Source organism: Pipistrellus hanaki, assembly GCF_964339955.1.
Source record: "Pipistrellus hanaki genome assembly, chromosome: 19".
Classification (NCBI taxonomy): domain Eukaryota; kingdom Metazoa; phylum Chordata; class Mammalia; order Chiroptera; family Vespertilionidae; genus Pipistrellus; species Pipistrellus hanaki.
In genome coordinates this window covers 17681131-17691237 of record NC_140521.1, presented here as the reverse complement: position 1 = coordinate 17691237, position 10107 = coordinate 17681131, and the positions used below count along the sequence as shown (strand labels likewise).

Sequence of the window (10107 nt, the reverse complement as noted above, 5' to 3'; positions counted from 1 at the left end):
TGGAAAGGGGACCTCCCTGCACACACACACACACACACACCCCACGATACCAGAATGAGGAGGCGGCAGCCACACATACAAAGCAGAGGCGCTTTTATTAATGTGCCAGAAGCCCGGAGACGCCGAGGGCTTTCCCGGTAACAAATCACCAACGTACAAAACCACACAGGGCCGTTCCTGCGATCCGTACAAAATGATTGTCGCGTGACGTGGAGTAAGGCTTGGGGCTGGGGGGGAAGGAGGGGGCGAGGAGGGGCCGTGACGGTCAGACAGGCTGCTCTGACCCAGGGCAGCTCAGTCTCGGCGTGGTTGCTCAGCTGAGCGGGGAGGGAGGGCGCCTGGGCTGCGGGATGTCCCGGGTCCCGCAGAGCTCACAGCCCTGGGCCGCCTGCTCCCTGCACCGTGTGCGGGTGTGAGGACCGGCCTGACCAGGCCGTAGGAGACCCTGGGGACAGCTGTCCTCGGCCTCAGTGACCAAGGCGCCGACCAGTGGCTGCACTAAGGTTAGTGCAGGTCCAGACTAGACCCCGCCCTCCCCTGCCGGCCCTCACTGTGGGCCTCTGGGCCCCGGTGCCCCTCCCAGGTCCTCGGCCCCTGCGGGCAGAGGAAGGGCTAGGATGGGGCCCCCCTGCTTCCGAAATGCCGTTTCAGTACAAAAGCTACAAGGCACCCGGCTGTGCAAATACGTTTCCTCTCGGGAGGTGGAGAGCTTCTGGCCTGAGCCCGGTGCCCGGTGCCCAGCTGCCCAATGGCCCCCGACAGAGGCCGCCAGCCTCCTGTCCCCTGTGGGAATCCGCCTTCCTGGTGTCCCCAGAGGGCTGTGCTTGAACGAAAATGCCCACTCCTCTCCCTCTGAGGGGCAGAGCTGTGCAGCGTGGGTTACGGGGACCACCCCTAGAGAAGGTGAGGGGTGCTGGGTGCTGTACCCGGGGGGTCAGGCCTGCCCTGCGGGGAACCTCAGCCCACCCACCCTCCTGAGCCCCAGGAGGCTGTGGAGGCAGCTGAGAGCAGGGCCGTCCCTGCCCCCTTCTGACCCTGCTGTGCCCTCAACTGGGGCTGCCAACCCCAACAGCCTGCTCTGGATTCTAGCACCGATCCCACCCCACCCACACTGACCTCGGACAGCTCCCCAGGTACCAGGGGGACTCGGGGAGCTGCGGGTTCACTCGGACCCGCTTCGGTACCACCCACTCCTCCCAGTGAGGCCTGAACCTAATGCACAGCGTGAAGGAATGTGCCGTCTTGAGCAGAATCCTGAGGAACCCGCACAGCTTTCTGCCTGGACAGCACAGTCACAGGCAGGGGGAAGGGCTTAGCGGAGAAAGCCGCTGTAGGAATGGGTCTGGGTGTAGCCATCGGCCTCACCCTTGCTTCTCTCCCCCCCCCCCCCACTTCCCCTTCCCTGCCCCCCTTGGTGCTGGGCCTGGATTCCAACTGAGGCTGTTAGGATTTTTAGCAACAAGAGCTGAAACCTAGCCAAAAGGGGGGTGGGACAGAAGGCTTAGAGCCAGGCGCTCACCAGCTGAGGCCTGAGCACGTGGTCTAGTCACACCCGATTCCACTTCCCATTAGGTCGTAGGCACAGGTCCCGAAGGACCGCCCGTGACATGATCCTACAGAGAGATACGAATCCCAGTATTTCTGTCCCGTAAGTGGTTTTGTCCCTAAAGCAAGACAGAAACCCGTGCCGTGGCCGCGGAGGAAGTGAGGGGGGAAGCTGTCAGCTGGGACGGGGCCTGGAGGCGGCAGGAAGGTGTGGGTGTGAGCGTGGCCTGGGGAGGCCGGAGGGCCTGCCCGCGGAGGGGGCAGAGTCCGTCCCAGCGCTTTCTGCCTGGCCGCGCCCAGAGCAAACTGGCTCCCGGAGTTAAGGAAGACAGGACCAGGAGGTTACTTACAAACCAAACCCCACCAGTCTCCTCCGCTGTCTATAAATAGGTGCATATATGTGGACGTGTGCATAGGTATATATGCACGTTATCCCGATACATCGTAGTAAAATAGTGCTATGTGTTATTGCATAGAGAGATGGCTTCCGGGAAGGAGCGAGCTGGCTTAGGTGATGGTCTGCGAGCGCTGGCGGCTGCCTGGGGGCTGCTGGGTGGCAGGGGTACCGCTGCCGTCCGACTGCTCCTGCTCCTGCTTCCGGGCGTGTTCCTCGTACCACTCCTAGGGCACAGGGCAGGTGTGTGGGGGGGGGGGCGCTGAGTGGGCTGCACCCCTTCCAGCCCGCCCTACGCCCCCAGCCTGACAGGCACCAGGCCGTCAGTGTGTGGCCTCCAGCTCTGCCTGCGGGGCTGGGGGACCACCCGGATGGAGGAGGTGAGCTGCCAAACCCCACCCTCAAGGGGGCCCAGGGTCTCTCCCAGCTCCCGCCATCGCGCTGTGAAAGCAGTTTGAGGAAAACTGAGCAGCTCACCGGCCTCCGGTCATTGTCACATTTTCAGGGACAGGGGTAGTCAGGTGATTAGGGAATTACAAATGCACTGTGTGTTTAGAATCTGAACTAGAATATGAAAGCCTAAAACACTGAGATGGCCTAGCTCTATGTCCCCTCATCTTATGGAGGGGAAACTGAGGCTGGGCCCGGACACCAGAGCTCCCGCTGACCCATGCCCCTGTGCCACCCGGTGCCCTGCAGCCTCTCAGTTTGGGGCGTGAGCACTGGCAGACTGAGTTCCCGCTGTGAGAACGCCAGGAAACGAGGCAGCTGCTGCCAGGGAGACCCTCCCGGAGCCCGGGGACCCCGAGCAGGAGGGCAAACCCAGGCCCCTCCACCGCGGCCCTTGGCCAGCGGCTCTGTCCTGTCTGGGACGCAGCGTGCGTGCCACGTGGTGCCGGGTCAAACGTTTGACTCAGCTGGCAATGTGGGAAGAAGGGGAGCGTTTGTAAAAAACAAAACAAAGCAAAATTGACCTCTCCCTTAACAGTAAACAAACAAACACCCAGAGACGCGCTGGGCACAGCAGGCCTCATTCCGATGGGCAGAGCTGGCTGGACCTGGGAGAGGCCGCGTCACCCTGGGCGGCGGGGCGGGCGCTCCTACCCGGATCTCCTCCTGGTACATCTTCAGGCTCAGGTCACTCTTGGTCCGGGACCTCCGTCCCAGGAACACCATGGCGCTTTGCTGTGGAGGAGCAGAGGCTGCAGGCCCCCGTGCCAGGCCCGGGCCCAGGCCCACCACCACCCGCACAGGCCTCGCCTGCTCCTCTGGCTTTTGCTACGATGCCTCCGAACTGTCACCAGACCTGGAGGGGCTGACAGTGGGGGTGGGTGCCCCCCTCCCGGCCGGGTTTCCTGCCCCATGGGCCCAGCCTCACCTCGTTCCTCTCCATCTGGGAGAGGACCTTGAGCATCCGGGGTACGTCGGCGGCCGCGCCCCGTACCTCCCGGGACAGCTTGAGGACGGCGAGCAGCTCGTCCCTGGACAGTTCCTTCTCCACGGTGATGCCACCGTCAACTGCAGCGGGGGAGGGACCCGGGCTCAGAGGCCTCGCCGGCCCTCCTCCTGCCGTCCCTACAGGGTCCTGAGGTCCCTCTCCTGCCCCTCCCTCCCTCCGCTGTGGGTGTGAGGATCGGTGGGCAGGACAGCAGCTCACAGGGGACAGGGTTTCGGAGGCAGCCTCCAAGCAAAAAGGAAAGAGTCAGCCTGGCCAGTGTGGCTCAGTGGGTGAGCACGGACCAGGGACCACGAGGTCCCCGATGCAATTCCCAGTGAGGGCACATGCCCAGTGTGCAGGAGGCAGCCGAGCGATGTTTCTCTCTCATTGATGTTTCTCTCTCTCTCTCCCCGCTTCTCCCTAAAAATCTATTTTAAAATGACATGTTATAAAAAAAGGGTCAGACAGCCTGATAGGTAGACTTGGAAACAAGTAGAAACAGGTTTGTGGCCATTTTGAGGGAGGAGAGTGTGGAAAGGATGGGGGTCAGATGCAGAGAGCCGTGCCCCTGGGAGGTGCGAGGCGGTCAGGGGAGCTGGGACCTCCCAGCAGGAGAGCTACGGCCCCGCGGTCTGCAGGGGCCCAGGACCTCGGAGTGGAGGTTAGAAGTGGAGACAGCGGCTGAGAGGGGGCTGAGTGAGCAGTCCGGGGAACAGGGAACGGCCGGTGGTGTACACCAGAAGCCTGCCGCGGATGTGGGGTTTTCTTAAACTGTGATGTATATTGTTTTTCTTTGAAAAATGAGATGGAGAGCGTGTGTCTGCCACTGACTACCAGTGAGAGAGCTAGAAAGACAACCACACACGTGAGCTGAGCTGCAGGACAGACAGACAGCCGGACAGCCGGCAGCGCAGGCGCCTGCCCCTGGCACAGACCTTCCGAGTCCTGGTTCTTGCGGCTGAAGTTCATTCGGAAGACGAAGGCCTCGAGGATGAAGGCCACGATGATGGTCATCACCACCTGGCCAGCACGGGGTGAGGGGGAGAGACAGGATGGGGTGGGCGCTGCTTTGGCCCCCAGGCAGAGCCGCACGGACGTGTCCCAGCCCTGTCCTCCCCGGCTGCCGCCCAATGCGCAGGGCGGCTGGGAGCCCGGATGGAGGGGGCGCGTCCGGGCCCAGACTCACCATGGTCACGATGTAGAAGGTCATGAAGTAGAGGCGGCTCCAGTGGGAGGTCTGAGAGGTGACACCTTCCTGGAGGCAGAGGACGCCGTGAGCGGCCTGGGGGGCGCTGTCCACTGGGCTTCCTGTATCTCCCTCCCACTCCCCCCACTTTAAGAAGACACAGGTCCCAGGATCTAAAATTCCTCTGCTGCAGAGGCCTGGATGGTCCCCAGGTCTGAGCCTGCCCCGAGTGGGGGTGCACATGGAAGAGTTTAGGGAAGGAAACCCCCCCACACTGGTCCCGGACTGAAAAGTCTCCCCGATGGGCAGGAGGACGGAGGCCAGAGGCTGGGGAGCTGGGGATGAAGGCCATGTCCAGCAGGAGTGCTCCTGGCCCCCACAGTGGCCTCTGTAGAACGCCACCCCCCTGCCCCCCGCAGGCAATGGGAAGGGCAATGGACCCCACACGGGGTGGAGGGAGACGCAGAGCTGGCCCCAGAGGGTGAGGGGACAGCGCCCCCAGGAGCTGGCCAAGGTGCTTACCATGATGATGTACCAGTTGTTGACAACTGTGAGCTCGAACAAGGTCACTGCCAAAGGGAAGGGGGAAGGCACCGTGATCAGACCCATCGTTTCAGAGTCAGAGGTGCCGGGTACCTAAATGAGGCGTCCCCATCGCCAGCCTGGGCTCCCCGAGCGCCCACCACAGGCAGTGCTGCCGCCTTGCCCGTCCCCAGCAGGGTGTGCCCTTTGCCCGCAGCCTGGGGATGGGCCAGGGCCTGGGGTGGGGAAGGAGCACACGGACCTTCATCGGTGCAGATCTGGGGAGCATGAGGCTCTCCCTGACCTCGAGAAGCTGTGTCAGGCCTGCCTGTCCGCATCCCTCCACTCCCCTGCCCACCCCATCCCCATCCCCTCCACAGGACCCGGAGCAGAGCGGTGTGGCCTCCTCTGAGCCATGAAAGGGCACTATGGCGGGCGAGGGGTGGTGCCCTGGCATCAGGCTGGACCCCTCCCTGCAAAGCATGAAGCTCTTCTGCCCCCTGACACTGTAAGGTTATCCGCAAAGGAGTCACCCGGCGGCTGCGTGAGCCAGCCTGGCCCGCGCCCCTAAGCCCGGGCTCACACACTCCCTCTGGGTCAGAAGGGACCGAGACCGTGGGGCCAACAGCCGGGGAGGGAGAGGCCGCAGGCGTGTCTATCCCCCTCTCCCCCGCCCCGGGATCTCTGCACTCACCGAAGCTGTTCAGGATGTTGTCGAAGTTGTTGAGATAATAGTAGCCGTCCTCCACGACCGTCCTGTTGCCCACCGTGTGGTTGCGCCAGCGGTAGGCGTCGGCCACTGTGCTTGTGCTGGCCGGGGAGACGGCAGGAGAACAGTCACCACACAGCGGGTCACCCCAACAGGACAGAATGTTTGAGGAAACCCAGGACTGAGCAGGGCGCACTGTCCTGGCCCAACCTATTTCCTGCCAGCCACCTCCCTCCCCCTCCTCTGGCTGCCTCCAGCCCCTACCACTTAATTCCCCTTATCCGCCTCCACTGGGCATTCCTCTGCTGCCGGCCGGGCCTCCTCCCTCCCAGCCACCCTGAGACACTGCTGGGAGGGCCGTGCCTGCCTCCGGGCCCTGGGCTTGCTGAGGCGGGCGAGGGCCACACCAGGAGGGGAAAGGCCCTGTTGGCTCCAGCACCGGCCAGGCCTTCTCAGCGGTGGTTGCCTCTGTTCTGAGCTGGCTGGCTACTTTTATTTAAATCCTGGATGGCTCATCTGCTAAAACCCACGTGCTGTTTCTGCAGTCTGAGCCTCTCGCCAGGCGCACGCTGCACCCGACTGTAGGCCTGGAACCTGCGCTTGTAAGCAGCAGCCTGTGCCTGGGACCCCTCTCCTCGGCGGCCGGCCCCTGACTCCCAGCAGCTACCGGTGTCTCTGAGGGTCTATCGGCCTCCAGGCCAGAAGGACCCAATATTAAAGGGAACACAGGACCAACATGCAGAGGACACATGTCATCCTGGGAGGAGTGAGGGAGGGCTCATGGGGAGCAGGCTCTCCACTCTGTCCCCACAGACCTTCCCATGGGTGTCCGTCTGTCTTATCCTAACGGACCACCCCTGGAGAGACGTGGAAGTGAGCCACGGGATCAGGCCCGGGCCAGGCGCCAGGCCTCAGGCCTCAGGCCTCAGGCCTCAGCCCCAGCCCCCAGCCCCCAGCCCCAAGCCCCAAGCCCCAAGGGCGAGCTGAGGGGGGCCTGGGGACAGGGAAACTGCTCTGACGCCCTCACCGCAGAGATAACTGCTTCCGGGTCCCTCACTTAGCTACCGACTGACCGAGCCCTGGAAGCACCACAGGGCACTGATTCCAGGGGCCCTGGGCCGGCCGGTGAGGTGGTGCCCGCCCCGCCCTGCCCTGCGGAGGCCTGGTGCGCACTCACTTGCAGCAGTTGGGGTAGAGGATCCCGCAGAAGAACTCCATGCCCACGATGGCGAAGGAGTAGTAGAAGATGAGCAGGGTGAGGCCCAGGCTGCGGGAGGGGCAGACGGTGACCGCGGGCCGGCCAAGCACCCGCCCCCTCGGCTGCCCGCCTGGCCCGCGGAGCGCATGTGAAAGGCGTGCCCCCAGCCAGGCGCTCCGCCTGGGCAGTGCCCGCGGGAAGGGGCCTCGTGACTCGGGTCTGGGCTAGAGCACGGCTGAAGAGGGACTCTGAACGGATGCCCCCTGACCAGAGATTTCCCCCTTACCTGTGAGGCAGACTCCCAGGCGACCCCTTACCTGTGGAGCAGACACAGGTGGTGAGTGAGGGACCGCTCCCTGCCCGTCCCACTAACATCTCTTGGGTTGGCGGAGGGGAGCGGGGCCAGGGGGACCTGTGCTGCCAGAGGTCAGCCGCCTCGAAGAGCCCACAGAACCCTCGATTCCAGTCCTTTCCGGGACTCCTCTCCCTCCCAGCGCCCGCTGCCCGCCCCTAGGGGGCACAAGCCGCAGGACGCCTGGCCCTGGGGCCGAGGCAGGGCAGTACCTGGCCATCCGGGGCAGCAGCTCAAACATGGTGTCCAGCACGTTGCGGTAGCGCTTCTTCAGTTTGAACAGCCTGAGGAGGAAGGAGGGGGGTCACTTCCTGACACGGGGTGCAGCCGCAGCCCCCCCTACAGCACCAGGCAGAAGGCAGGCCCAGGGCCTCCCTCAGGGCACGGGGCCGGACAGGCCTGTCCCCGCAGGGACGCAGAGCCGTGCTGGGGGTCAGCCCTTCCGTGGGGAGAGGGGCAGTGTGGCTGTTCAGTTTGTATACGCAGTCCGAGGCTCAGGGCAGTGAGGCCCTGCTCAAACACGAGAGAGAGAGAGAGAGAGAGAGAGAGAGAGAAGGGAGCAGCGCCCACGCCACAGGGGGCCCGGAGCCTGTGCTCGGGTAAGGAAAGGGTGGCAGTGGCGGGGAGAGAAGCTGGCATTAGCCCGGCCCGGCCACCACCACTGGGCGTGGCAGCAGGTTCTGCTGCAGAGATGCCGCCCTGGACCCCAACCTCCCACGAGGACAGAGCGGGAGGAGGGACAGGGCAAGAGGAGGGACAGGGCAGGAGGATGGGTGTGTGTGGGATCGATCGCAGCTAATAGTCAGGAGGAAACCAGGCTCATGAAAACGCAAAGGGCTCCCCCCAGCGGGGAGGGGTGCTGCCCCGGCCGGCTTCACTGCGTCCCTGCATGACCCTGGGGGTGGGAGTCAAGGGCTTCTCTGACAGGAGGCTGTTCCAGAAAAGCAAGGGGCCCTCAAGAGCCCTTTGGACCTCACGGCGGTGCCTCTGAAGACGGTGAGCCTGTGTTTCTATGGCCGCAGCTGACAGCGCCACAGGCCAAGCCCACCCGAGAGCTGCCTCCCATCTCCCCACACCTCCCCCCGACAGTGCCAGGGGCACTGCAGGCCCCGCCCCAGCTCGATCCTTTGGCCCTTTCCGGTCCCTAACCAGACCAGACCCCAGGCCCCCCCGGCCTCCCGGCCCGCCTGTCCCCACCCCAGCCCGGCCGGTCACCTCAGCAGCTGGAGCGGCCGCAGGACCACGATGAAGTAGAAGGGCTCCATGTTGAAGGCCAGCGCCAGCAGGCCCAGGAAGGCGAAGGCTGTGACGGAGAAGTCGAACCTCGGAGGGAGGGAGAGGGAGAGCGGTCCGTGGGCCCAGCGGCCTCCTGCACCGCGGCCGGCGCCCCGGCCCCGTGCTCGGCTCACTTTCCAAGGAGCCCACGTGCCAACCACAGCAAAGCAAGTGCGCCCGCCCCGCAGAGGCCCAGGCCGGCCAGGTGGGACACGGCTTCCCGCTGCCCTGGGTTTCCCGCTGCCATTACAACACACACCTCCCCCCACCCCCCCGCAAAACACACCCCTGGAGGGTCCTGCACCCCTGGAGGGTCTAAGGCAGACGCTGGTTATACCGGTGGCTGCCTGCCCTGGCGAGGTCATGAGTGAAGGGGCAGGGTTGGCAAGGTGACCCCACCTGGACACCAGCGAGCCCTGACCAAGGCCGAGGGCCCCGAGGTCGGCGTGGGACCAGGCTGATTGCCGGACTCCCCTCGCTGACTTGTTTCACGCTCACAGGCCTGTGACTGTAAGGCCTGATTCCACGGGGAGGCCTCGAGGGGGCCTCGGGGACCTCGGGGGGCCTCAGTGGAGCCGGGAGGAGGGCCCGGCGAGGCGGTAGGCCTGCCTTCTCTGGGGCGGCATGGTTTTATGGAAAAGAGCTTAGGTATGTTGGGCACAGTGTGGAGGCTGAGGCCTCAGGAAAAGAGCCCAGTGGCGTGGCTCAGTGGGTGAGCATCGACCTACGGACCAGGAGGTCACGGTTCGATTCCAGACCAGGGCACATGCCTGGGTTGCCAGCTGGATCCCCGGTGTGGAGTGTGCAGGAGGCAGCCGATCCATGACTCCCTCCCATCATGGATGTTTGTTTCTCTCACTTCCTCTCTCAAATCAATAAATATATATATATTAAAAAAAAAAAATTTTTTTTAAAGGCCTCACGAAGAGCCCACCAGCCTCAGGACCCTGGGGCATGTGCAGGAGAGGGGGTGGGGTGCAGTGGCCCGAGAGGAAGACAGAGCCCAGCCCTGGGAGTCTCAGAGCCTCAGGGGTGGAAAGGGTGGGGACTCCCACAGAACGGGGTTCAGAGATGCTGTCACTTACAGGTTCCAGCCGGAGGACAGGTACTCCACGGGGCCCAGGCCCGCCACCTTCAGGAACAGCTCCACACCGTAGACTGTGGACAGGAGCGGCGGCGGCGGTTGGCAGTGACCTCCCACACCGGGCCGCAGGCTGTGCGCCCTCTGGACAGCCACGCCCCACGGGAGAGTGTGGGCTCCCTCCCTCCCCTCTCTGGGCACGGCCCAGCCACCCTCTGTCCACCCAGCAGGTACTGCCTGCACCTCTTCCGTGCCGGGCGTTGTGCTGGGCGTGCAAGTGACCAGCACAGTGCAGTGCCCACCCTACCGAGCTGAGTGCAGACGGGAGGAGCTGTGAGTGGGTGATGACCGTGCGCTCAGGGTTAAGAGGAGGGGGGAGTGTCAGGTGGAGGAACATGGTGCAGAAG

The 10107-nt window shown here is 64.2% G+C and overlaps 1 protein-coding gene across 3 annotated transcripts in view; it reads right to left on the bottom strand.

The window, feature by feature from the left end:
- Window positions 1–76: 76 nt before the first annotated feature.
- Window positions 77–10107, bottom strand: part of TPCN1 (two pore segment channel 1) — a 49714-nt gene continuing 39683 nt past the window's right edge. For 2 of the 3 annotated variants that reach the window (XM_084868278.1, XM_084868279.1), the window contains 11 exons: window positions 9705–9777; window positions 8560–8667; window positions 7557–7628; window positions 6972–7061; window positions 5780–5895; window positions 5086–5132; window positions 4564–4632; window positions 4313–4397; window positions 3318–3457; window positions 3044–3124; window positions 77–2166 (listed from right to left, as the gene is read on the bottom strand). In XM_084868278.1, the coding sequence (XP_084724404.1) occupies window positions 2053–2166; window positions 3044–3124; window positions 3318–3457; window positions 4313–4397; window positions 4564–4632; window positions 5086–5132; window positions 5780–5895; window positions 6972–7061; window positions 7557–7628; window positions 8560–8667; window positions 9705–9777 (995 nt within the window). In that variant the 3' untranslated portion in view covers window positions 77–2052. Of the gene's footprint in view, window positions 2167–3043; window positions 3125–3317; window positions 3458–4312; window positions 4398–4563; window positions 4633–5085; window positions 5133–5779; window positions 5896–6971; window positions 7062–7278; window positions 7310–7556; window positions 7629–8559; window positions 8668–9704; window positions 9778–10107 lie in introns of those variants that run through there. The other variant, XM_084868280.1, reaches the window with a different exon arrangement.